Source organism: Vanessa tameamea, chromosome 18 (assembly GCF_037043105.1).
Source record: "Vanessa tameamea isolate UH-Manoa-2023 chromosome 18, ilVanTame1 primary haplotype, whole genome shotgun sequence".
NCBI classification, from domain to species: Eukaryota; Metazoa; Arthropoda; class Insecta; order Lepidoptera; family Nymphalidae; genus Vanessa; species Vanessa tameamea.
Genome location: NC_087326.1, coordinates 6,334,627 through 6,362,417, shown reverse-complemented (window position 1 = coordinate 6,362,417; position 27,791 = coordinate 6,334,627). Strand labels below are relative to the sequence as shown.

Below are 27,791 nucleotides of genomic sequence, written 5' to 3'. Positions count from 1 at the left end.
TGACAAACTATGCTGTTTAATTTAAAATAATAGCATCAATTATGTTATTAGAAACTATTAAAAATCGTAGAAATATAAAAAAAGGTCAAGAAATTATTTAAAATAACACTTATCCAACATTTCATTTGTTGTGAATCATGATCCACTGACACCAAAAGTATTAATATGCGCGTTTTATTACACGACGTACAATTCTGTTATAAAGGGTGTTCGTGGACTATAAACACGCTTAATTTAACGTAACATTTATAACAAATAGATGTGGCTTTGTTCACGTCAACCACACTCACAACACGTAGGCAAAATGTATATAGAGATACTAACTCACACATAGTCAAACACTCTACGTCACAAGTTCGTACCTGTATGCATTGACTAAGGTCCAAATATTACATCGTCAGTTAATATTTATTAAAAGAATTATTTTGCATTTTGACAATTTTAGTTAAGAAATTTTTGGATAATTTAATACTTCAGATAAATGTTACATAATGGAAATCAAAGTATTTAAAGATACTTTGATGTATCATTTTATTGACCACGCTGTATAAGAATTCGAATATAAATCACCGATTAAAGTGGTACAAGTGAGCGAATTATTTTCTTCACGCTCTTTACGGAATATCGCGAAACCACATAAACGAATGTAAACTATAACGACGTACATAAAAACTTTTACCAGAGACATAAAAAACGGAACACATCCAATAAAAATACATAACTGTCAAATCATACGGAAAATATTTTTGGCAATTTGTCGATTTTTCCCGGTCATTAATTATAACGAAGTGGAATCCACTTACAATTGATAGCGATGTTATGTCAGTTTCGGTTGATGTTAATATCATATCATTATTATAACGTTCTACGTAACGATTAGTATATATTGCCAATAGACAAAACTGAGATTGCCTCTTCGTCAGTTAGGGAGACATTTATTAAGCTTACGTCTATAACGTAACCGTTTTTCCCGTATTTTCTTGTACGACGTAGGCGGACGCACAAATGGACCACCTGATGGTAAATGGTCACCACTATAGACAATGGCTCTCTAAGAAATATTAACCATTCCTTTGACCACACCAATGAGCTAAGATTTGTCTTGTGCCTGCAGTTAAACTGGCCCACTCTTCAAACTGGAACACTACAATAGTAAGTATTACTGTTTGGCGGTAGAAAATCTGATGAGCGGGTATGTACCCAGACGGGCTTGCAAATACCATTTAAGAAGGAAGAACAGTTTTGCTCAAAATATATTCATTGCATTACATTGCATACCCTTGGTACTATCCTGTTTGGTACAAGGAGGTCAGTTTGGAATCGCTTGAAGGGAAATTGGGACATGTATCTTCAAAGCGGGATTGTCCAATTCAAAATAGGACGTATATTCACGTTACACATATAAAGCAAGGCTTAAGAAACATACACGAACAAACTTTCACACAAAAAGACATTCTTCTGAAAACACAAACTTAAAATGACCTCTTCAGATACTTTATTATAAAATGATGTATTTTTACGATATAAAATGTAAACTTCAATTTGTATTATAATATTCTTTTGGCAGACATGTTGATTTTTTCGGCCCAATACATCAATCACGCCTTCGTATAATATATTACCGATATATGTGTGACTCAGCGGCTTTATTACTTATAAAATAAACTGGCTAATGCCCGCAGTTTCACTCGCTAAGATTTTTGTTTGTCATTTTTTTATGTACGATACATCGTATACATTTCGTGAAATAATTTAATAGAAGGTACTCAGGTCTTTCACTCAAAAAATTTTTTTAAATTTTTAAATAACTTCTTTGATGTTAAATGTACACCACGCCCATAAACATTGGCGTTGTTAGAAATATTAACCAACCCTTATTAAGTAAATCCCTTAAAATTAAATAAACCTCATGACAACATTACATTATACATTACTTAGATATACATCAATGGCCGGCAAGTATGCAACTCAGATAATAAAGGCAGATGAAGCTCGGTGAACATTATAGTTAAGCAAAAAAGCGAATAAAAAATCAAAAGCTAATGATTTTAGCCTTTTAAGTTTTTACTACCACTCAAAGTCTCAACTGCAAATGTTACAACGATATAATTTGGAATTAGAAACGAATGTTTGCGCTTGTTTGCGGTTGTTTGTTCGCCTCCATATTTTCTACGGCGGCTCCGCATTTGACATTGTTTGCCTGACATGAGACAAAATATAAACAGTGTCGTGTCGTGTTGTGTCGTACTGTCCCATACTATGTACCATAGAACCAAAATAGTTACGACATAACTAAACAATAGTATAGAATTTAATCTGGACACTGAATAAACCGTTACCGTTTAAAGTATAATACTTATTACCTAATTCTGTTTCTCTGACGGCATTTATCGAGGAACCCTCAACATATTTAAAGAAGATTTCAATTATCGTCGTCACGGAGCGAACGCGTTAAAATCAAGACTGATTCAGATTTCATAAACCATCCATAAATAATCAAAGAGGTGCATCCGAATTAGTTAAAATGGATGAACAGATTAATAACGTCGACGGAATAAATATAAACTGTATTCACATGTTAGTACTTTTTACATTGACAGCAACATTTATGATGTAACCTTATTGTCGTATTATTTTATCTGCGGTAATTAATTTATTGGCATATCGCTGTTGAATTGCCAATAGACAAATCAATAAATAAAATAACCACTTATATTACTAATATTAATCATAATTAAAGATAATTTGGTTCTAAAAACTGGTATAGTAATCAGAAGTTATAAAAATGTTTATTTACATTATTAAAACATTAACCGCATTCTGAATGAAAAACATTTGATTAAACTCGATCTAGGCTAAATGTCCTTTGGTGGCAGTCTTTCCTTAAGAAAAACTAGATATGGATATCTAAATTGCATATCCAATGCCAAGTTCAGGCATACGGTAGATCAAGTTGACCATATAAGGGAGACGTTAAAGAACTAGCTGGGCTATTTAGGTGAGCAGTGCTAGCAAGCGCTTGCAAGCGCTTAATGGCTTGAAGTTTATTTAATTAGTTTTTTAAGCAATTTCGAATGTACAGTCTGTCATGTACCTAGTGCTAACTGGAACTTCGATAGTTACTATTTTAAAACGATCTCGAATGAAATGTTCAATGAAAATATTCTGTCGGAAAGTTAACGTAATTCATACCTTAGTGATGTTATAAATGTAATTGTGTGTTCGGGTGGCAGTTACTGAACAATTTTAAAACGATATTGGACGAATTCTAGCGAAGTCGATCATTCCGAGGAATAGTAAAAGGGTACATTTTTAAACATTTTAAAAACATTACTAAACATTAATTAACTCTGATTGCAGTCCACTCGGGTGGCAATGCGTTATAATTTAATCATTTATCAAGTTGTGGAATATTAAAAATACAAACGAACAGTTTTTATTTCAACAACATCGCATAAAATATAATTTTGAATATTTAAACTTTTTAAAATTATATTACATACACGAGAATATGAATTATTACTATTTAATATACTAATCAATTGAAAATGAAGAATACTCAAAATTGAAAAGACAAAATGTGATGTTTACAACACTGAAAAAGTATTGAACATAATTATGATACAGAATATAATTATTTATGTTTTAAATACGACAATTTTTGTATTTCTTACAAACATACATTTTGACGTAAAGTGTACCTACTAAGCGCTATTTTAAGCCCCTTTTAGACAGAATAAAAATCAACCAATGAACTATGTTGCATGTTATAAAGCAATGTTACGTGACTATTTTTTTAAATGAACTATCTCCAGTCATGTATAAAAGCGAATAAATTTAGCTAATTTCGTAAAATATAATATTAGCAACAGAGTCAACGAATACAAATCATATAGATTATGACTTTGGATCTCTCATTTAAAGTTTTTTGTATACCTGTAGTTTATACTTTGGCGGCGGCGCGGCGTTTACTTCAAAAGCGCCTAGTGCGACAAATTTTCTCTCCGACTACGTTGACTATAAAATAACTATGTATATATATAATATATCATTCATATCATTGTGAAAATACGTCCATTACAAGTGTTATTATTGTATACTCTGTTATCGTATTGTTCCGTTCGAAATAAAATTAATTTTTTGCTATCAGATCATCTACCTACTTATTGTAACTTGTAATCTTCCGTTGTAAGTTTATTCTACGTACAGTTTCAATGTAATTGTTGAACTTAAATATTTTCCATATTTGAATAAGGTGATGTCGTATCTTTGAAGTATAACAAAACGTCGTATAAAAAAACGTATAAAAAAATGTAAATAACATTGTATTGTGGAATAAATATATTTTTAAGGGATTTAGAAAAGGGTTAAGGGGCTGACGTGTAAAGCCTATATATATGGGTAACCCCTGTGATAAGAAAAGCGAATTACTGATTAACACAAAATAAACCAATGATGCTAGTGATACTGTCACGTGATTTTACTGATATTATACCAATATACGAATTTGGTTTGTTTTGGTTTCAACTTATATTGGTTATTTTTCTCGTTAACTATTGTTGCAATATACGTGTACATACACCCATTATCATCATTCACCATACATCATTCTCAACGCGAAACTACGTGACGCTACTTAACAACTTTTGAATTGTAAATTTATAACAGAACTTTTAATGGTGATTTTATATATAGGTAACAGTTTATATATTGTCTCACCTCTTAAGAATATTGAGAAATGTATGTCAAGTATTCTTACCTAAACCTAACAATGCTGGCCACAGTTTACAGTATAATATTATCAATCCCTTGAACCAGGTGGAACCCGCATCGGCGGCTCGATCAATAAACAAAGAGACCGTGAAACGTCCCTTTGGAAAAGTGAATGCATTAAATTAAATTTATACTTCTCGTAAATTAAATGATGAATATTTTGAATATCTTTGGTATAGATAACGTAAAAATGATTGTTCGAAACAAATTATCACAAACGATTGCCCTTTGCATTGAACCTTTGCCTATTTTATACAATTTGTAATATAAGTGTTTATAGTTTAAAAAAGAAAAAAAAAGCCATGTGTTCTGCCTTATTCGGTCTTATTTTTTTTATTTAAATTAAAAAATATTTTCAATTTAGGTATATTATTAATGTATCGTTGTATTGCTTTTTTATTCACGTCATAAAATAAAACTTCAATATTTGTAACCAATCAATCTCCAACCTGTTTATCCATCATATTTGACATTGCCAGAATATTTTACGCCCGAAGCTCAGTAACACGACATAATGAAAAAAAGTTTACATACTATGTTGAATGTTTTATCATTTTGTAAAATAGACTCTGGCATAGGAAGGATATGCAAATGTCACTTGTTCTAAAGGAAATCCCGCACAGTATTTCTCAGTGAAAGTTAAATAAACTCGCATACATGTAATACTTCGTAGAAAGCTATACAAGCGTTTACACTAAATAGAATAGTTTCTACATATAATCTATTTAATTATTAATTGACATGTCGTTGGTTTCATATTAGTTTTAAATTGGGGATAAAATTTTACACATAGTATTAGATCGTCTTGAGATTGATCCTTGAGATGACATATTAACATTTCTCATTTGTAAAAAAAAGTTTATAAATGGGTAAGTTAAGGGTTAATTGGGTATCTTGGCGCTAAATAGCAATACTTATTTTGTTTTATACCGGTTTGAAGTGTGAGCCAGTGTAACAACAGGCCCAAGGGAATAACATCATAGTTCCCAAGCAGTATGCCAACCTATTTGAAAAAAAAAAAAAAAATGTCAAACTATTTCTTTCAAATTACTAATAACATTTTTAATCTGTTACTTTTTGTATACATCGTTTCGATAACGTGTAAACGAACTCTCATAATAAAAACAGGCTACAGTGCCTGGCGTCTTGACTCGCGTTTTGAATTACGATGAGATGAAACAATGGTCGGCTGTCTTGACTGAGTGTATTGATTGCCTATTATATATAACTTTTATTATCATACACTTCTTATGTCATATGTTTATGTTTATAGACATTTATTCTCAAAAAGACATAGGTCGCTTACATGAGAATACACATAAATGGTACTTTTATGTAATTGGCCAGTTTGGTCTTAAATGCGTTAAATGAGTTTACATTTTTTATGTGAGCAGGTATTTTATTATAAAGTTGCGCTCCTTCATATGTAACGGTTTTTTTACCATATGATGTTCTAATTTTAGGTAATACAAGAAAGCTAGCTCGTCGGGTGCTACGCTTAAGATGTTCTTTTATTTTAATAAATTTTATACTAGTGTGGATAGTTTTGTTAAGAATTTTTCTAATCAAGATACATGTACTATATATATAAAGCTGCCGGATATTCATTATTTTGGTTTCATTATACATTTTTGTAGTGGATATTTGAAAGGGATAGCGGAAGAGAATTTTTATTATTTTATTTTGTGCTATTTGTAGGTTGTCTAGTCTTGTTTTAGTGGCACTTCCCCAGACTTCAATGAGATATAGTAAGTGGGGTTTGACTAGAGTGTTATAGATGGTATAGCGCAGCTCTCGCGGAATACATCGGACTAGGTTTCGAATTCAGCCAGTAATTGATGTTAGTTTTTTTCTAATATGTTCAATTTGTGTATTCCAAGTTAAATTACTCTCTATTCGTAATCCCAGATATTTTTCACTGTGTTTTTGTTGTAATGGTTCGTTATTAATTGTAAGTGGTGCGTGTGGCAAAATTTCTTTATTTTTGGCTTTAAAAATTATGTAGCATGTCTTTGACGTATTTATTGTTAGGAGGTTAAGTTGAAACCATACAGATAAAGTATTTAAGTCTTCCTGAGCTTGAAGGATAAGATTTTGTATAGATGGTCCAAAATAGAAAAGACAAGTGTCATCTGCATACAGGGTTATATGTCCATGTATGCTAAGGTCTTGGATGTTATTAATGTAAGTCAGAAAAAGCAATGGGCCTAGTATAGATCCTTGCGGAACGCCACAAGTTATAGGTAATGACTTACTTTGATAGTCTCCAATTTTAACCACTTGTCTATTTGATAAATAAGATGCGAACATTTTTAAAGCATTACCATGGATACCTATGCTTTCCAGCTTTTTTAACAGTAATTTGTGGCTCACGGTATCGAAGGCTTTCTTTAAATCAATGAATACACCCAAAGCTATATTTTTGGTATCGATGCTGTGTTTAATTTTAGTGACCAGGTCAATTGTCGCAGTAAGTGTGTTACTTCTTGGTCTAAAACCGTACTGCTGTTCAGAAATAAAATTAATTGTTTCCAGATATTTATGTAATCTACTGTGTAATATTTTTTCTAGTATCTTAGATAGAACTGGCAACACAGAAACTGGCCGGTAGTTACCTGGGTCTGTTTTAGGTCCAGCTTTATATATAGGTGTAACTCTAGCAATTTTCAATGTATCTGGGAATGACCCTGCTAATAATAACTTATTGAAACCTTGTGTTAAAGGCCTAGCTATTTGCTTTAGTATACATTTTAATACTTTTGTGCTTATACTCAACTTATTGTCAAGATTATGTATTATTTGGATTATTTCGCTTATTGTACATGGTTCAAGACTAGATAAATCAAGGTCAGTTTGTTGATTCATTTTAGGTAAGACGTAGGACAAATTATCGTAAGAAGTGTTAGTTATTTTATTTGCTAGCATAGGTCCTATAGTAGAGAAGTATTTGTTAAATATTTCACATATTTCTTTTGGGTCAGTAATATATTGGCTATCAACTGAAAGTTTTAAAGGAGCACAGACTTGTTTTATTTTGTTGTTAGCTAGTTTATTTAAAAGGTTCCACATTTTTTTCGGCTTATTATAACATTTTGTGAATTCTTTATAGTAATAGTTATTTTTTGTGTTTTGAATGAACTATGATACATAGGAACTCTTTGCCTGAAATTCTATTTTCAAATTTTCATCATCTTTGTTCTTCTTTAATTCTGTCCATAAGGCATTTCTATTATCTATCTCACTAATTACTTCCTTGTTTATCCAATCATTTTGAGGGAGATTTAGTATTTTCGTTTTTGTTGTTTTGCTTTTATAAGTTAAGTCTTTTAGTTGATTTTCAAATTGTATGTAATTGTAGCTCTGCTTGTTAAGCTCAAGTTCAGTCGCCAAGGTGGCCAGCTTTTCATAGTTTATTACTTCATACTGTCTACGTTGTTTTGGTGGTGGTTTTATTTTCTTCAATTCCAAATAAATTTGTTTGTGATCTGACATAGGGGAGTCGATTAGAGCCACGTGAAAACTATCCTTTATCAGATTGGTACTAATATGGTCTATAATTGATCTTTTTGTTGATGATTCTCTTGTGCAATATTTTGTAGTGACTTTATTTTGTAATATGTGTCCAGCTCCTTTTAATAGATCGGTGTACTGCTTATTCTTCTTATCTTTTGTCAACAAGTCAATGTTGAAATCTCCAAAAATGATGGTCCTTTTTCTTTGTTGCACTTGAGATTCGTAAAGATCAATAAAGTCATTAAAATTTGTATGTCCAGGGTTATAGACGACTCCTATTTCAAGCGCATATTTTTCCAGCTGAACCCATAGGTAATTATTTCCTCCACAGTAAATCGACTCAGATAGGCTAGACTTCAGATTGTTGTGTATATAGGCTGAGACGCCTCCGCCTCTTGAGTCACTTCTGTAATTGTAATAATGTGTGTAATTAGGGATTTGCAGATCTAATGCTTGATTTTCATTACTAATCCAAGTTTCAGTTAATAGAATCGCATGTATAGTATTTGAAACTGTTCGTAAGATGCATTTGAGTTCGTCTAATTTCCCTTCCTTGCATATACTTCTTGCATTAATGTAGAGGAATGTAAGGCGTGATTTATGGCTTTGTATGATCTGATAGTTATTGATTACTTGATAAGTATTAGTCTCGCTAATAGTAGATAAGATGGTGTTTACTGAATATAGTGTAAGCGTCTTATTAAGAAATATTTTATTGTTGAAATAACGGAAAAATCAGATAGAACTAGTCACGAGTAGATAATGTTATTTAAAATAATCAAAAACCCGTTAATAGCGTAATTACGATTTAATAAAATTAGATTTTACGTAGATTCAAAATAAATTATTTTATAAAAATATAATTTCCCTGAGATTTTATTTTTTTATACTTAGAAGTCTCTAAGTTTTTAAGATTTTAATTGCCATATTTAAAAAAAACTTGAGTTTTTATGATAATCGTATTATTTATAGTAATTAATTAAAACGATAGTATTTTAGTCGGAACATGTAAAATATAAAAGGCAAAAATTTATATTACTTCGATTTTAACACTACAGCAAAGCCACATACGAGCAATTAACATAACAGTGATTATAACGGCTAATGTATGTAGGTATTTGGATGACGTTTAGGAGTTAGAAAGGTTAATATTACACAGCAAGGTTAAAGATATGATCTAGAATTTTTTTAAATACATTAAGCTAACGGTTGACTTAAAATACTAGCACTGATTAATTATAGTTCGAGGCGAGATGTGTAACTTCTACCGATCCGAAAAACTAAATTAATATTATAGCCAATACAAAAGCATGTACATGTTTTCGAAAAACGCAGCATCTTCTTGTATAACTTTTATTTATATGGATACAATATTTTCAGTTAGGCTTTAATAATAAACCATTTCCTCATTTATAAGTGTACATATGTACGTATGTGTAATTGACAATAAGGCACTTACACACATCTGCGTATTTAATGGCCGACCCACATGCGTTAGACTACCGCACATTAACAGGCCCCTCGTCATAAATATGGTTTCAATGATTCATAATTCTACCCAATTTATATTATAATATAAACGAATATTATAAAGAAGAAAACTGTCTATTGTGATTACTAAGCTGAATGGATTATATTTTTTATTTTATAAAAAAATCGGTAAATGTTTAAAGATAGTGGTTTATATATAAAACTATTTTTACGCGAACGAAGTTGCGAGTGAGAGCTAGCTACTATATTTATAAAATGTAAAGTACTTCGCATGTTACACAATTTATTCTTTAATTTTTCGACCGTGAAATAATTATTTCTAATTAACCGGCGTATCGCATTTCGGAAGTTTCTGAAACGGGTCACGCTAAAAACATTTCACATTACAGTTTTCATAATCAACATTGTTTGAAAAAACATCCACTCAATTAAACTTAATGGGTTCTAGGTGAATTTTATTCTTGCAAATAATAATTTTCTTTTACAAATAATATAACGGTAAAATAATTATTAATAATATGTATTTACCTAATCACTGTTCTTTTTCTTGTTATAGTACATGTTCGAAAATGGAACCCATGACGAAGGATTGCTTCATCGCGAGAAGTTTCTAGAAGTGGGCAACAGGATGGAGGCCAGAAGAGATTATTTACGAAGTGAATGTTCAAAACACGGTCTCGACAGTTCGAGCCATAAGGCGTACGCGTGGGAATATCTCATCAACCGGCAGTACCATGTTATATGGTGAGAACTTTATAATAGTGACTCTATCACTAAGAACATACTTATGGATGATCTAACGCAGATCAATTGATCCATTTATTTATCATGGACGCCTCTGTTGATGAACATTGCGTCATTCAACTATCCTCAATCAAAGCATTTATTTAATAGCAATATTAATAGTTAAAATTTATTTCACTATGGTGGATGTGGTTGAAAACTACGTCACAAGACTTTATCTAATGCTTAGCTTGTATTAATGAACACTTGTTTCAAGGTTTTTTGGCATAGTACCATCATGGTACAAGTGGCGAGTTTTAGCATGTACGTTTATAAATTTGGGTTACGTTCTATTTTTACACCATTCGATTTGATTTTGGAGATATTCAATTTTCGATATACCGACGGTTATATTTCACTATTTCTTTCCATTGCTGTCTGCATTCGGTACCTGACTATGATATAAACGTATCCCAGCTAATTAACCATTTTAATAATAATCTCTTAATGTGGTAATGAAATAAAAGTGTTTGTTCATAGGTGCAACATCTTCAAAGCCGCATCAACATCTTGGATGTACAACTTTAATTTAATGGCAAACTATACAGCTACCTTCCTCGATAAAACAAAGGAAGTTCCACTTGAATTAGCCAGGAAGAAATACGCAAGGCCTACAGTAGAAATGATAAGGAAGGCCCAAGGGGATTCCATTACATTCTTGATCGTGAGACACCCCCTTGAGAGGTTGGCGTCAGCCTACAACGACAAAATCGTACATGCCTGGCCTAAGTCATTCCACGACCAGATGGGACGTAGAATAATTAAAAAATATAGAAAAGTAAGTATATAATCTTAACGTAAATTATTAATTCTGAAATACTAAACAATGATTTAAAAAAATATGCCCGACACAAGCAGTTCAGTTAATAAAATAGATATTTATAAACAAAGTATATATACGAACGTCACACACATACACAAACAATACGCCAACACACACACAAGAGAAAGGAAACTGTGGCAGAGAAGGGATTGACGGCATAAAAGACCGTCATACCGCTTGCCGTCACGACATACGAATTTCTCTTACCCGCCCAAAGCGATGTTTTATATCAAAAAAAGTCATGAGATAAACCTTAATTTTTTCCCATATAAAGTAGGGACGGGTAGCTAGTTTAAATATATAAATACGAAACAGCAACATACAAACTAAAACAACATGAGTACAAAACAGAATGTTGCACGTTGAAATTCGAATTGTATTTGAATTTGGCAAAGCATAAATTATTACAGACAAATTGTACAGACGTGAGTCATTATTTGTATTTCGGTAAATAAAATCGATATTCTAGTTTCGTACACAATATGTTTAGCTGTTCAGTCACGAACATTACCGTTGCAGTGCTTTTTCTTAGTAATTGCCATTAAAAACATGCTAATGCCATAAGACAAATGGCTAGCTCATAAGACTGCAGATATAAGGTCCTGAGTTCAAACCTCGGGTCGTTTGGTCGGGGAACCTTGAATGCTCTCCAGTCATGTCAGATTGCAATCTCATTGGATTATATGAGTGATGGAATAGAGATTGTAATGTCCAACATAGTTGGTTATTACCCTTTGAGAATGGACACTGAACGAAATCGGTCAAGGGGACATTGTTATAGAAATTATGGTACTAATCCTCTTTGCCCTTATCTAGGTTATCTGATTTATTATGTCCATCTGACTAAATTTCGTGTCATTCAATCGGCACGGAAGTGACGGCAATCCAACACTGTTGAAAAAAGATCGGTCTCTAGACAAATGACTATAATTACGTTCTTTCCATAGCAAGGGTTGTTTTGAAGACAATGTTTTCATGATAGTTTATGATGGACAATAACAGAAATAACTAACCTACTAAGCGAACTAAAATATTAAGTATAAAATGTAAAACTTATGGTAGCATATACTTTTATTATTGGAAATGCGAAGTGAACTAATTCTGACTTTTTTGACCTCATGACGACTAAACTTATGAACCGATCGTAATCAAATTTGGCATAGAGGTAGCGTGGGACTCATTCCCATACATATATAAAATATGCTTGTTATTCCGGTCGGGCTTATAAATTATAAAATTTACGGGAAGATCCTTGAGTTTCCTCCAACGAAAATAGGACACTTTGAAGGTTTCCCTACGTAAGGCGGAATAGGCATTATATCGCTTGGCATGGTATCTCGTTAAATACAAAATATACTGGCTTAAAACCTTTATTTACTGTCTTAGGATACCATAAACTGTATATGTACAAATAATCTACGTCCCAAAATGAGCTCCAAACAGGCGCGCGCGGGCGAAGTCTCGCGCGGAAACTTTAAGTCTAAAACAAACAGGGTTCTCGAAACAGGAACATATCTCGTTTTAGCTTAGAAATGTTGTTGCAAAAGATTAAATAAAACTAATATAAGTATACATACATTTAAACTCTATTAATGACAAAAAAATATAAGGTATAAACTGCGTACTTCACTCCTTTTAGGCAATCGCTTTCAGTCATCTATTAGAGTAAGAAGATATTCACGACGACGGCAAATATAATATAAAATAGTAGTATGCAGTCGTGGGCTGCTCGCATTTTACGTCGGTCGTCAATAGTCATTGGGTATAAAAGTAGCCTATTACATTCCTTGGGAACCACCAAAGCTTATTTAATATTAAATTTCATGATATGGTGGTTTGGCCGCGAAGTACAGAGATACTTTCGCATTTATAACAATAGAAAAGATGTTAATGTTTTGTTTTAATTTTTCATCTTTTAGTCAAGCGTCAAACCCGTACCAACGGAAAGGTATCCCGTCTTCGAAGAGTTCGTATCTTACGTGCTGGACGAAGCGAAGGTGAAGAGGACGTTGGACATGCACTGGACGCCGTACACCGACTTCTGCACACCTTGCAAGTTTAATTTCGATGTCATTCTCAAATTTGAAACATTAGATGTAAGTGAATATCTACAACATATATAATAACAATTACATAAACTTATTATATACCGAGCATTAGCTATATCGATTAACTGATTTTACTCGGTTTTATTATTGAAATAGGTACCTACTCCATTTAGCTTATCCAGGTAAAAGGTATTTATCAGCTCAGGCTAAATTCTATTTCAAAATATCTATGAAAGAACCAAGCTCGCTGAATGATATTATAAATTAATTAATTCAACCATTCAGGTGTTTTTTTATTTTTAGTTTTTTATTTCTTTAATTTTAGAATTGAACTTATATCCATACTTTTAATCGTTTAATTAACTAACAATATACACGCCTAGCTATGCCTAGCTATCTCGTAACTTTGATAACAGATCTTACATTCTAAAATTACACAGCGTGAATTATTTTATATCATAAATAGTAACCGCTTGAAATATTATATTTTTATTCTAGTAAAGATAAAATTGAAATAGAAAACCAGCTAAGGAAACCGTTAAAAATACTTGGTATCTTTAAATTAATTTAACAACTATACCCTGACAAGTTACCTCAACTGTTTGAGCTTGCAAATTGAACAGTAGCTTAATGAATAAAATATTTGGATATTAATGACTAACTTCATCAATCAGATTATACTTTAACAAGGTTTATCTTTGTCTATTAAATGAATAACGGTGTTGCCAACACATCGCATTCTTACCTTACATGATTTGTGTTTCTACATTTAGTGGTAACCAAATAGTAATCTGCCTGAGTTTCTTGCCGGTTCTTCTCGGTAGAATCTACTTTCCGAACCGGTGGTAGCTTTAAATTTAATTCAACACTGTAACATGACGATCCAAAAGCTGCTTTTATGAGTCTACGTGTATAAATAATAGTTTGATTTTGATTTAATTCGCTTGCACTTATTCCATTTTCGTTTATAAATTTAAAAATATATGACTTCGAAGTGTAAATTAAAACAAGAGGGATTGGTTTGAATTTTTGATAGAATAATAAAAAAATACAATAAAGCTTCTAAAACCGTGTAAATAAAAGCATATAAACCTTGGGATACAATGTATTTTTTTTGTCCTGATTTTCTTACACATTCGCCCAGTCCTTATTTTTTAGTCAAAATTAAATTTTCCTTCTTAAGAGAAAATAATATTTTAAAGATTCATATAAAAAATGTTAATGACAATTTTTATTAAATATTCTATTGTTACAGGAAGACCAAAGGTTCCTCATCCAAATGGCTCGTCTCCAAGAGATTATCAAACCTGAATGGCGCAATAGCGGCAAGGGAACCAACACATTGCACAATATTAACCATTTATATTCGCGCCTAAAAAAATCACAACTGGATGGTCTTTATAATCTGTACAAGTAAGTACCTTTAATCGGATTTAAACAACAAATAATAATAAAAATTTCAATATTATACTGAGATATTATAACAAAAAATAAATATATTACTTATATAATTATAATTCAATTATTTGCAATATTACTACGTAAAAATAAATTGTAAGACAAATTAACTCGGTGGCATCTCATATATAAAAAAGTGTCTTACGTAGGTAACTCGGTACATATGTAATTATATAATGATTTATTAACAATTGTTAAGGTTAAGTTATGTTTTATTTTATTTATGATGTTGTAGATTGATCAAGGATAATTAGCTGTGTCGATTAATTATTTTTAATGAAAGCCTTTTTTTTGTTATCATACCCGTAATAAGCCGCATATCAAGTGATATTGGCTATTATAACAAAAAAAAATACACCAGTTTTTAATTTGAGATTATATTATTACATAATTCTAACTACTAATAGTTAACATTTTATTTTGAATATCGAATAACTACACCGAAATGATTAATTTGTTATGTAATTTGAAATTAGCGATAGAGCGTTTAACAATATACCGTGACGAGCTTAAGCCACTTGCGCGTCTTTTTAAAATAATATTTACTTTTATTGAAAAGCTATCAGCAAAAAAATATATAATTAAAATACTCTTATAATAACTTATAAATTAAAATTATTTTTTTCTCTTTTTTTTTAAATAAATGTTTTTTCAGATACGACTTCCAATTATTCAACTATACCATAGACAACTACTATGAAATAATAAAAAAAGACGATGACAGTAACCATGGATGAGCGCCAAAGACATCAACATAAATTGAATGCTTTATTTTATCGCTACATTAGCGCGACAAGATGATTGATGGAGAAAAAAAATATCGGAAAGACTGATTGTAGAGGGAAATAGTATAAAGGCCAATTTATTGATCCATTGCTACCAATTTATTTGCGTAAGATTTATATTTTATTTAGTAAGGTAATGAAAACATTACGTTTTGATTTTTGTTGTAATATATAAAACTGTCTTATTTGAGTTTAAAAAAATAAATAATTGTTATTTTCTATCAAATAATATTCGTAAAATGTACATAGATTAATATATTTCTGTTTTATTTAATTAAATATTTTAGCCACGCGGCTATACTTTGTGATATCCTGTTAGCAAATCCGGTTTTCTTATATAAACCAATAATAGATTCAGTTATCTATCACTGAAAATCACAGTTCTATATTTGAATTATTAATACAGAGTATAAACAAACAAAATGGAAAACTTTTTTTACATATCTTATTCTTGTACTAAATCATAATTATAAATTCTTAATCCATGAATTAAAAATTACTCTATAAAAGAAGATTATGTATAGAAATATACCTATAAGTTGGATTTTGTTTAAACTTTGTACTGCAATCTGTTCAAATGGAGTCTAAACTCAACTGTTGTAAAATACATAAACATGAATGCAAGGAAATTGTTTGTACATATTTGACAACTGATAAATTAGTTACAATTATGTAAAATTACTTATTAGCTGATATAGATGATATGGGTATTAGAGAATAATATATTTGAAAATATAATAATCTATTTTATTATATTAAAAGATTTATTAGTGCTTCCGAATACGTAGATTTATTAGTCATTTTTATGAAAGTAATGTGCTATAGGCCAATGTAGTTTTTGTAAAATAAGGTAAAAAAATGTTACCAACCCAAATGCTTATTACGCGGATAAATAGTGTAGTTTAAAGTATTTGTAGGTAATTGTCATTTTATTATGGGTAAATGTATTATTAAAATCTAAAAGTTGTCGCTTCCTTTACGGCTGACAAGAGACAAGTCAGTTTAATATGAATTCAAATTTATTTAAAAAAATGCATTTGGACGTTGTAATAGATATATTGAAATAATAATATATTGCTTAAGTATTTTTATAAATGAAATAAAAAAAAAAATGTTGTTCCAGTCGTAAGGATAAATTAATAAGAAAAAAATGTAATATCCTCCTTTTACTTATTATTTTTTTTATATTATAATCACAGATTATATATGTTATAACTTGGTCCTAATTTATTATTTTTTATGTTTGTAAATAGATATTTACACAAACTTTTTAAAATATTTAGATGTAGCGTAAAAAATAATAGCAATAGCATCAAGCTTAAATATTACAAAAATATTTTTGTAATATTTAAGCTTATACTAACAAAAGCATAATATTTTCAATCAATCATTACATAGTAACAAAGCAGTCGCTTAGCCATTTTATATTTCTTCAAGTAAAACGCAAGTACAAAAGTAGTTTATTCCAAATAAACGCCTAACATTTATTACATACGAATAATGTTAATATATAATGTATATTTGTAATTTCAAAGAGCATATAATATAAATAAATATTATACATTAGTGTTAAATAATTATTGCCTGTTACAGATATTATCCAGTTACCAAAATAAATTATTATTATTTAAATAATTGAGGTTAGGATTATAAATAATTTTCATAAAAATTACATTGTAACCTTTTTGCTTTATTATTATTCTTATTTTGGTAGGATTAAACATATGGATTCAAATACATTTGATATACTTAATAAGAGTTTATAAATAAATTCAGTGATGATAAAAAAAAGACAAAAATGAACTCAAATTGTGTATAATACGAGAATATAAATTTATAAAATATCGATGTATAACTAAGTGCATTGTTTGTATATATATAGTATTGTGCTAAAAAAAAATTAACAAAATCAAATTCAGAACATTCTTTAAATGTATTTTTTCATATACATCAACTAATTTAAATTAACAAAACATTTTATACAGTCTATGGGCAATGTAAAAATTAAAAAAAAAATGTGCAAAGTGTAACCATAAAGTACGTCTGTATCAATTATCAAATAATCCTGAAAATAACATCGTATAATTTTATAGACGTAATAGTGTTTGCTCTGCGTGATCTAAACCTAATAATAGACATCCTGTTATAATTTGTACATCATTGTGTGAACAAACGAAATGTTTGTTCACATATTCTATTATAAAGGTAAATAAACGTAATGCCGAGCAATTTATACGGATACAATATTGTTGATTGACATTCATTAAACACATTGTCAGTATTACACTTTTCTTTTACAGTACACATGTAGTATTTTTTTCCATACAATGCAAATTAACATCACGAATAACTATGCAATAAAATTAGCGTAGAATATTAGCATATTTCTAAATAATAATTTTTATAAGCTAGTCATAGTGCTTAATATAAAATTAATAATAAAAAACATAATAGCAGACTTTAGGACATAGCTTTGATTAATTCCTTACTTGCGGCTAAACTTTTTGTTAAGCGTCGACAACGCATAGCTAGATACAGAAATACCCAAATTATTTGGACGCTCATAACTACCTAATACAATATTGTTTAACATTACAGAAAATGTTTTGTAAATATAACTATTAAGTAAGTAGGTACATTAGATTTTACGATATGAGCAAATTAAAAATATTTTATTTTTCATTTATACAAAGTCACTGAAATGTTACTAGTTTTACATATTAGCTATTAATGTTACTATTTTTTTTTAGTTACGTGAAAGTTATTTTAAAATAAATATTTAAGCGTCAATTGATATATAGTAATTAAATCAGCAAATTAAAAAAATAAACAACTAATAGAATGTATGAAATGTGTTAAGTAATAAAAAAAATGAATTTTATTAAAAAAATAATTATCATTTATGGAATATGAATGCACTTTTTCAGCTATTTTAGCTTAAAAACTATTAAGTGTTAGTTTAAACTATTTAGTGTAAAGTTAAAATCAAAAGGGTTCATTGTAAATGTATTCCAGTGATTTTATTACAAAACAATGCCACATTTTTTTGTCAAATATAAATAATTTAATTCGAAAAATGTTACGAATAAAAAAATCGATTAAAAGAAATTATGACCATTACAATTAATTTATCTCGCTTTTATACCAGATTAATGTACCTATAGTTTTATGGAACGATTGTTAGACCAAATGAATGGCCTATAGATAGTAACTGAAATGGTGCTATACTCCCTTAGATTTTGATCTCATATCAGCATGTGAGTGTGTACTTGTTGCTAATATGTATTGCGTTATCTACTCCCAACTATTGAATTGGTTGTGTTACATAATGTTAAAAAAATATTCATAGTACTTATAAAGAAATAAATATCCGTTTAAATTGATTTGTTTTTTATTTTTTTTTTACTGTTAAAATAACCTGAAAATCCCTGTTTCACCATCGTACCTCGGAAAATGCTTAATCTTGGGTTCTGCGTCTGAACTCTTTCCGTTTGTGGATCGACCGTTTTATCGAATTATGAATAAGAAATCTGTTTACGTATCAACTTTTACACTATGATAGTATGATATATCTTGCGTAGTTGGTAAATAGACTTCTTGGAGCATTGACGCCGTGGCAGAAATCAAACGGGAAGACATCGTCAGACTATTTTAGTTGTTTTAAGCAGGGATAAAACACTGACCGTAATTCGTTCGTTTGATATAAGTAGTTAATTGGTATATTATTAATAAAGATATATTAATCAAGGAACTGAGAAATATGATATAGTTAATTAATAGATTATAATTAAATTCAAAATAACAAAATATATGCCATTCTGCTCGCAATGTTCGTGATCAGGCAGTAAACTTATCGTGAACTAAGGAACATCCAAATTGTATTAAAAATTATAGTTATATTGTATAAACAAAATGCCTTGCTGGATATAGAACCGGGTCTAAAATTATCATTAATTTTTTTTTAATTTATCTAATCTTTATTTATTCTTACTCATGTATCATACATTTTTAAATATAAACTACATAAAATATATTTAAAAATATAAAATACAGCGGCCAACCAGTGGCGGGAACAGGGTCCAAGCCACCGGTGGTCAGGGCCCCAGAGAGAGGAACTTCCTCACAATACGCGTCGTGCCGAGGATAATATTTATTATTATATCAATCGCAGTTAAATGTCGAAGTTTGTGCTGTTGAAGTTTGTTAATCTCAGATATATATCATTTTTAATAAGCAATAAGATATATAATATAACTGACAAAAAATTAACCACACATATTTTATGAAATCTTTTATTATTTCAAATATAAATATTAATACTAATAATTATTCACACAGTTGTTTTGACTAAATGCATTGGGAATTGCGGTAGATACTCTCTCTTCTCTGGCACTTTTGTTTTGTTTCTGTAAAAAAAATATTTACAAAAATCAAACAAAGATATTAATGTATACATACAGGTTTCATTATCCTAATATTACTATTTTACCTATTACTTGGTAGGGCTTTGTGCAAGCCCGTCTGGTTAGGTACCACCCACTCATCAGATATTCTGCCGCCAAACAACAGTACTCAGTATTGTTTTGTTCTGGTTCGAAGGGTGAGTGAGCCAGTGTAAGTATAGGCACAAGGGACATAACATCTTAATTCCCAAGGTTGGTGGCGCATTGGTGATGTAAGGAATGGTTAATATTTCTTACAGCCCCATTGTCTATGGTCGGTGGTAATCACTTACCATCAGGTGGCCTATATGCTCGTCCGTCAAACTACGGCATAAAAAAATTTAAAACAACGGCCCAGCAAAGAGTGTTATGGCATTAGCAGACGACAAATTAAATAATTAACTAATCGATTTATAATATTTCGACAAATGAAGACAAAAACTTAACAGTTGCAGTATTGAGTTTTATATCAAATATTTTCTATTGCTTCTTTTATACTTTCTATAAAATTTTGGATAATATTTTAAACGTAATAATAATTCTTTATTCAAAAAAGGATTAAAGTATATAATAATATATAAACTATTAAACATATAGTGTTGAGAAACTTACATTGACATAGGCTTTTTCCTCTTTGGTATTTCTTGAATGTCAATTGGATCTGTGGTAATAATTATTTGTCTGACCGACCCAAAGAAGTCTGTAATTGGAACCTTACTGGGATCACGTTTGAAAAGGTCTCTTCGAACACCCACAGTTGATAAGCACGCACTTTTTGGACACACAGCCAGCTAGAAAAAAAAATAATAAAATGAATAAGAAAATATGATATCACTTTTACAATAATATATAGCATTGTGTGTGTTTCATAAATATGTTTTAATAATTCATTTAAACAATACAAGAACATGAAATTCACTTTTCACTTTAACAGTCTAAAATTAAAGCAGGTGATACCATGTACTGCAGCTTATATACTTACTAACTGAAACTGCGCCTTTACCCGCGCGAAATTAATAAGACACGGACATCCCACCCCAGATTTACCTCCTTATGGGTGGAGTTTCGTAAAATTCGAACCTACTTGACAAATTTCAAGTTTGTAGGTGTTATAACATCTGAGATTTCGTAATTAATCAATGAGTGGTATGTTGCTTTTATATATAATATTATTATATATGTAATATTGTATATAATTATATATATTTATATTATACATAAAAATTTCTCCAAAAATATTATAGGAAGTTATTTCATAAGAATTTATTAAACCAAAACTACAATCTGTTTTCAATATACCTATTTAATAGTTTTCTGTTAACTTGGATTAACTGAATATTTAAAATATACTAATATACTTACAAATTCAGACATTGTCTTCTTGCTGTTAGGATGTACATTTTCTAAAAACTCCAATACATAGTATGTGTATCTATCTATTATGTACACACCTATTGCAGAATCAACATGGTGCTGAAATAAAAATATAATTATTTTAAAAAATATATTATGGCATATTATTTACTTTTTATATATGGTAACATTAAAGTGTTATACATACAGAAAGTGAGTCTTCTCCAACTAAACTGCTGGCTGTTGCAAGTATATTTGGAGAGTAAAACTTCTCATACATGGATGATGCTTGACATGTATCAATTATGAAAAATATTTCATTATATCTAAAACATAGACAATAATAATCATTAATTTAACTTATATTAACTTATACACAGTATAATATTTTAATAAACAAAATAGTCAAGTTAATAGGATCAAATAGGAAATATTCCCAAACAAAAAAATATCCCCATATTGATTTATTAATGATGGATTTCACACATATGAATAACCTCCTTTGTTTTTTGAAGTCCTTCAAACTAGGAGGTACACATTAAGTCAGATTAGGAGTCAAAAACCAGTTTAGATTTTGATCAATGATTATAATAATATATTTTTAGTGTCAAATTGCTACTGCAAATCTATACAAAGTGTATTAAATCCTCAATTAAAATATTTTTAATACTCTATACATTTACAAATTGTATACATACATAGCATATAAGTATAAAAAGTTATAAACCTTCTTTTCTGCCACATTTGTTCAAGAGCATCTGCTAATTCTTGACTTGTAATTTCTTCAGAGTCTTGGAACTTTAAAAAGCCATCTCCGCCATGCCCAGTGAGATATATAAGAATATTACTTCCCTCATCAGTGAGAAGGCGCTTTGATCTTGGTGTGTCAGGAGGCACACGTCCAGTAAGAAGACGTACAAAGTTCTCAACAGAAACCTAAAATGTTCAAAGGGTTATGATTATAATTTTATTTGCTTAATAATTGACATCATTCATAACAATTTCGAATATCTCAATGTATAAAAGCCTGATAAGAAAGTGCATAAGTGTATATGCAAAACCAGGGTATGCGGATATATATCAGCAGATATATATATCAATTGATTTTTTCCTATCTTCTGAACAACACTCATAGATCTATGCTTAAGGCCTGACTCTGAATGATTACTTTTTATGATTAGTCGCTTACAAATTAATATTAAAATAAAATTAGTTGATTTATCTTACAAACAAATGAAGATATAATAATAAAAGGTACTTGTTTTTTAAGTGTTCATTAAAAATTTCTTTCTCAAATAGATAGACACTAATTCCTTTGTTACTTTTTTTTAAATAAAATATGTGGTATTTGGACACTTGTAGTATTTTTCAAATTCCTTTCACATTTTTAAGTATTTACAGAATGAAATTCACTTCATTTTCTTAGCCTGGATATATATCAGATATATATAAAAAAAGTCGGATTTTTTCGAACCCTGTGCAAAACACATCCACTTTCATAATCTAGTGGAACTAATCGAATACAATAAATCAAGTTTTTCTTGACAGACAGAACTTCTGTATACAGTCAAAATTAACAAATAATTTAGCACACAAAACAAAGTTCCATCAAACTTTAGATCAATTATTAAATAATAGAGGGGTAATAATAGAAGGGGAAGTTCATACTCACTTCATATCCTCTGTAATCTACTTCAACATCATCTCCATAAACATTAATTTGTTCATGTGCATTATTGAAAATTGTAGCCGGACGGGGATTCCTCGGGTTGCAGGCCATGTCATCAGATATCATGAGTATAATTTGACTATCAGGAATACCAAGCCGCTTCACACTGCGGTATATCGACAGCACGTTAGCCACATGACGATAATTAAACCAAAACCTTGACGTATCGACTAATACAGCCCAATTGTTTGTATGGTTTGACTTTTGAAACTTTTCTGGAATCTAAAAATATAAATTTGTATTAAATTATATTAAAATGTGTCTTTCTATTATCATATCTATGATAACCATACCTCAATCGCATTGCTTATTTTTATTGTGACTAAGAAAGTGAAAATGAAGTACACATAATAAAGACTCATTGTTTCCTTTTAAATAGTGTAATGTTTTTTATTTTAAAAATATAACATTATCGTTATTTTAGTTGTTTTAAAATTAAATCCTTAATTGACATTTGAACATGATAACAAATACAAATTACGGATTTGTAATGTTTGACAGATCGTTTGACACCTGATAGCTCAGATAATAATTTTTTTTTGTTTAAATGCCAGCTTATCATAAAAATAAATAAAAGTTACATTCTATAACAGAAAAAGTAAGATTTTAATAGAAAACACTAATTATTATTACTAATTAAAATTTATTACTAATATTTAGAATAATTCTGTATATTCATTTATAGAAAAATTTTACTAAATAAAATACTAAGAATTAAAAATATATATATATATATTTGAACACGACATTTCACCGCAGTATTTATTACTTTAACAACAAATAACAATTTTTTTGTGTTTAATATTTATAATATTCTTAGTGTTTACATAACGAACGTGTTATGGTTAATAGGAAATGGGAATATCGTGCGATAAAACTTGAATAAATCAATCGGTGTAACAGATTATCTCAGGTATATTTTGTTTTTCACCATCAGTTTAGATAGTTTCAAATCTTTAGTGCAAGGAATTATTATTTTCTAACACATTCGTATTGTGTTCCAATCACTATACATAAATATTAATTAATTACATACATACATTTAAACTCTAGCAATATTGAGTTAAACGTCAAAGATTTAACATTTAACAATATTTGAGAAATGATTGTCAAGTGAACAACGTAAACATAAATCTTTGTAAATTTTATCACAATAAAATAGTCATGACTAATCGTAATCCTAACACTCTCATGAGTGTTCCAGATGAACAATTTGATTATTTATTTAAAATAGTTCTTATCGGTGACTGTGGCACGGGTAAAACATGTATTGTGCAACGATTGAAATCCGGTAATTTCATAGAAAGACACGGTAATACAATAGGCGTAGACTTTTCAATGAAAACTTTGATAGTGGACGGAAAGAAGGTCAAGGTTTGTATTGTAAATAATTAATTATTAGAGAGCTTGCAGATCGATAAGTTCATTAATTTCTAATAAAATAAATTAGCTTCAGATATGGGACACTGCTGGACAGGAAAGATTTAGAACGATAACACAAAGTTATTATCGGTCTGCGAATGGAGTAATTATAGGTACGTTGTGTAATATGCTATCTACTATAGCTTTATTTTTTGATTCAACTTACAATAATAATTTGCATCTATTTTATTTGATTACACAAATATATAGAAAATAGGATAATATGACGTGGGGCTAATAATACATTAATATACATTATTAGGTAATGTGCCCCATCATGGGGATAAATGTACCTTATTGAGAAATAGGATCTATTGCAAATGCTGGAAGTAAAGAAAGCAAAGTTTCTAATGACTCATGTAAGTGGATATATAGCTGATTCAAATCTAATAAACTTATTACATAACAGAGTGTTAAGCTTCAGTTAACAATTACAAGGATTTGTTACATGAGAGTAGAATATGAATAAATTATTCAATAATAAATAAAACTCATCGGCAGATTGGCTTCCTTGAATTATATACTAAAATCTCCAAAAGTCGCTGCTTGTTCTGGTATAGGTTTCATAGATATTGGCCCAATACTTATCAGCTAAAGAACAAATAAAATATGTCACATTTATTAATGTGAATTATACTATAATATTTCCAATTTTTTTTCCAGTGTACGATATTACTAAGAGATCAACATTTCTATCTTTGCAAAAGTGGATTGAAGAAGTTAGAAGATACACATCATCCAATGTTATAGTTTCATTAATTGGAAACAAGTGTGATTTGACTGATCAACGTGAAGTTGAGCCAGATGAGCCAAAGTCATTTTGTCGCTATATCCCTGAAATTATGTTTGTGATGGAGACTTCAGCTAAAGATAACACAAATGTTGAGGATACTTTTCGCAGTTTAGCAACTGAACTGAAGGTAAGCATAAAATTAATGTTTTTTACTTATTTATCTTACATTCAAGGCTAGGTTTTAAAAAGAGGTAATATTACTGTAGTACTTCTGTATCAAAAATTATATAATTTTCAAAAAAATAACTAATATTTGAGACATATAAAAACTATTTTTTTTTTCCAGCGGCAACATGATAATAGTGAAGGCCCGCCAGCTGAATCAGATTCAGTTGTGCTTGGTGAAAGTCATCCAGTAAGTAGGTGCCAGCCTTGTAGATCTTCTTAGATTATATAGATTAATAGAAAATATGCCATTTGTTCATAATTTTTTATTAGCGGCCTGTATAACACCAAATATATTTTTATTCTGCCATTAATTTTTGGCTATGATGATATAAATATTTGTCACAAATCACTGGTTAAACTCTTTATTATAATGAATTATGTACCAAGTATGGTGCTGTTAAATATAGGTGCTTAAATGAATCTCTATTTTTGTCTATAATTTTGATTATGACTAATGAAAAATCACATATTTTTGTGACAAAAGATCATTTTATTAATTTAATTGTTATAAAAAAAATCTTTTAAATTTATTTTGAAGTCTTGTCAAACATATGTGGTACTTAGGAATGGATCATTAAAAAAAAGCCCAATTATATTAAAAGAATTAAATAAAAAAATGTCGACCAAAATAGGTATCAAAATAATGCATCTGTTTTTTATAATATATGTAGCTTTTTCAGTATATTAAATCATATTTAAATGTATCATAAATATATGCAAGGTTGTTGCAAAGATTTGTGAGACAGGGTAAAATCAATCAACCAATAATACATTTTATTACAATACCAACTAGCAATAACAAATTATATAAACAATCCTAACTCTGACATGCATCTGACAATACTATTATTAATTTAAACAATTGTATCTATTGTTGAATGTATCTTGTTTACAACAAAAGGAATGGAACACAAGGAATTTATAGAGTGGCTAAGCCAACTTCACTGCTCTATTTGCAACATTTTTACATATAATATATTGATCAAAAAGCTACATATTTCATAAAAATGTACCAATTTTAGTTTTTTTAAATACTCTTGCACCAATACACTTTTAAAACCTATGAAATTGAGCAATTAAGACTACCTCCTGTTTATATTATTAACATAAATCTAATTTTAACTAAAATGAGCTTCATTTTGAATATTTAGCTTTGTAACACGATTTAATAATAATAATAATAATAATAGATATGGTGGTGAATTTAGTGTTAGCAACCTCAAAGATACTTGTTTAGCAACGGCCGTAATTGTATCGTATTTGAGATATTTCGAGCAAATCTTATTTTGTAGTATTACTTAAAATGTGAATAAAAAATAGATTAAATTTTGAATAATCAGTTATTTTATTTCTATTATTTATTTACTAATATATAAATCCGTATTACATATTGTTGATTTATTTTTGTAAAGTTGCTAACACTGTTGAATAAAATTAAGAAATTTGAGGTTATATTTTTAAATATTATATTTATAATTTAATTTTTTCTTTAAATGTCACAATTCCATTATTGAATATTTTAGTAAGACTTAAAGTATTATTATATTTTGTAACGATAAAGGAATTCTCATTAGTTTTTAAGTGACACTAAATAAAGTCTTGATAGAAGTCAGTTTCGATAGTGTAAATAATTATAGATAAATATTTGTACCACCTAGTCGAGACTGATTCGCCATATTTACATTTTTAAATTAAAAAAAAAAATAGGTAATCTCTGTTTCTTTACTTCATTTATTAGATTTATTTTTTCTACATTAATATACGTTGTATGTAACCTTTTAATTTATAGAGATTAATTGATACAAGACCATTCATAGTTAAAGTGCGTTTCTTTTAACGGTAATTCATATTTTATTCATAAAAAATCATATTTAATGCCCTCAGTCGCTCACTTTATCATTCATTTTTTTTTATTTGGTCTCAACTGATGGATCAAATTCAGATTAAACCAAATTCTAACTCGGACTAAAGTTCGGTAAAAAATACCTAATGCATTTGTCGATTTACGTTTATCCAGTTTAATAAAATTAATTATAATAGTAAAGCAATATTAATATGCAATTAAATTAAACTTTACTTGGTGGTGGGGCTTTGTGCACGCCCGTCTGGGTAGATAATACTTAAACATTTTACCAAACCATAGAATATGTGATGAGTGGATTTTAGTCTTAGTTCCCAAGGTTGTTGGTTTTGGTGGTAGTAGTTAATAT

At 29.4% G+C, this 27,791-nt stretch overlaps 4 protein-coding genes across 6 annotated transcripts in view; 3 read left to right on the top strand and 1 right to left on the bottom strand.

Annotated features, from left to right (window-relative positions):
* Positions 1 to 16,694, top strand: part of LOC113398120 (carbohydrate sulfotransferase 11) — a 53,999-nt gene extending 37,305 nt beyond the window's left edge. For both annotated transcript variants that reach the window (XM_026636716.2, XM_026636731.2), the window contains 5 exons: positions 10,334 to 10,521; positions 11,041 to 11,338; positions 13,303 to 13,479; positions 14,687 to 14,844; positions 15,545 to 16,694. In XM_026636716.2, the coding sequence (XP_026492501.1) occupies positions 10,334 to 10,521; positions 11,041 to 11,338; positions 13,303 to 13,479; positions 14,687 to 14,844; positions 15,545 to 15,626 (903 nt within the window). In that variant the 3' untranslated portion in view covers positions 15,627 to 16,694. The remainder of the gene's footprint in view (positions 1 to 10,333; positions 10,522 to 11,040; positions 11,339 to 13,302; positions 13,480 to 14,686; positions 14,845 to 15,544) is intronic.
* Positions 1 to 27,791, top strand: part of Prosalpha3 (Proteasome alpha3 subunit) — a 248,723-nt gene that overhangs the window by 170,208 nt on the left and 50,724 nt on the right. The gene's annotated exons all lie outside the window — the stretch shown is intronic.
* LOC113397458 (putative GPI-anchor transamidase) lies at positions 19,951 to 23,697 on the bottom strand. Its single transcript, XM_026635814.2, has 7 exons — positions 23,492 to 23,697; positions 23,142 to 23,420; positions 22,197 to 22,405; positions 21,678 to 21,795; positions 21,479 to 21,589; positions 20,729 to 20,907; positions 19,951 to 20,080 (listed from the first exon to the last, which is right to left on the bottom strand). Exons 1-7 carry the CDS (start codon positions 23,558 to 23,560, stop codon positions 20,005 to 20,007), a joined length of 1,041 nt encoding a protein of 346 aa, XP_026491599.1. The 5' UTR covers positions 23,561 to 23,697; the 3' UTR covers positions 19,951 to 20,004.
* On the top strand, positions 24,272 to 26,064 carry LOC113397462 (ras-related protein Rab-43). Its single transcript, XM_026635829.2, has 4 exons — positions 24,272 to 24,572; positions 24,649 to 24,733; positions 25,284 to 25,540; positions 25,700 to 26,064. The coding sequence occupies exons 1-4, from the start codon at positions 24,363 to 24,365 to the stop codon at positions 25,799 to 25,801; spliced, it is 654 nt and encodes a 217-aa protein (XP_026491614.1). The 5' UTR covers positions 24,272 to 24,362; the 3' UTR covers positions 25,802 to 26,064.

Coding starts and splice junctions, on each gene's coding strand:
- LOC113397458 (XM_026635814.2), bottom strand. CDS start 23,560: ATGAGTCTTTATTATGTGTACTTCATTTTCACTTTCTTAGTCACAATA. Junction 21,796..22,196: donor CAAATGTGGCAGAAAAGAAG/GTTTATAACTTT, acceptor TCTATGTTTTAG/ATATAATGAAATATTTTTCA. Junction 20,908..21,478: donor AGAAGACAATGTCTGAATTT/GTAAGTATATTA, acceptor TTTTTTTTCTAG/CTGGCTGTGTGTCCAAAAAG.
- LOC113397462 (XM_026635829.2), top strand. CDS start 24,363: ATGACTAATCGTAATCCTAACACTCTCATGAGTGTTCCAGATGAACAA. Junction 24,573..24,648: donor TGGACGGAAAGAAGGTCAAG/GTTTGTATTGTA, acceptor AAAATAAATTAG/CTTCAGATATGGGACACTGC. Junction 24,734..25,283: donor TGCGAATGGAGTAATTATAG/GTACGTTGTGTA, acceptor TTTTTTTTCCAG/TGTACGATATTACTAAGAGA.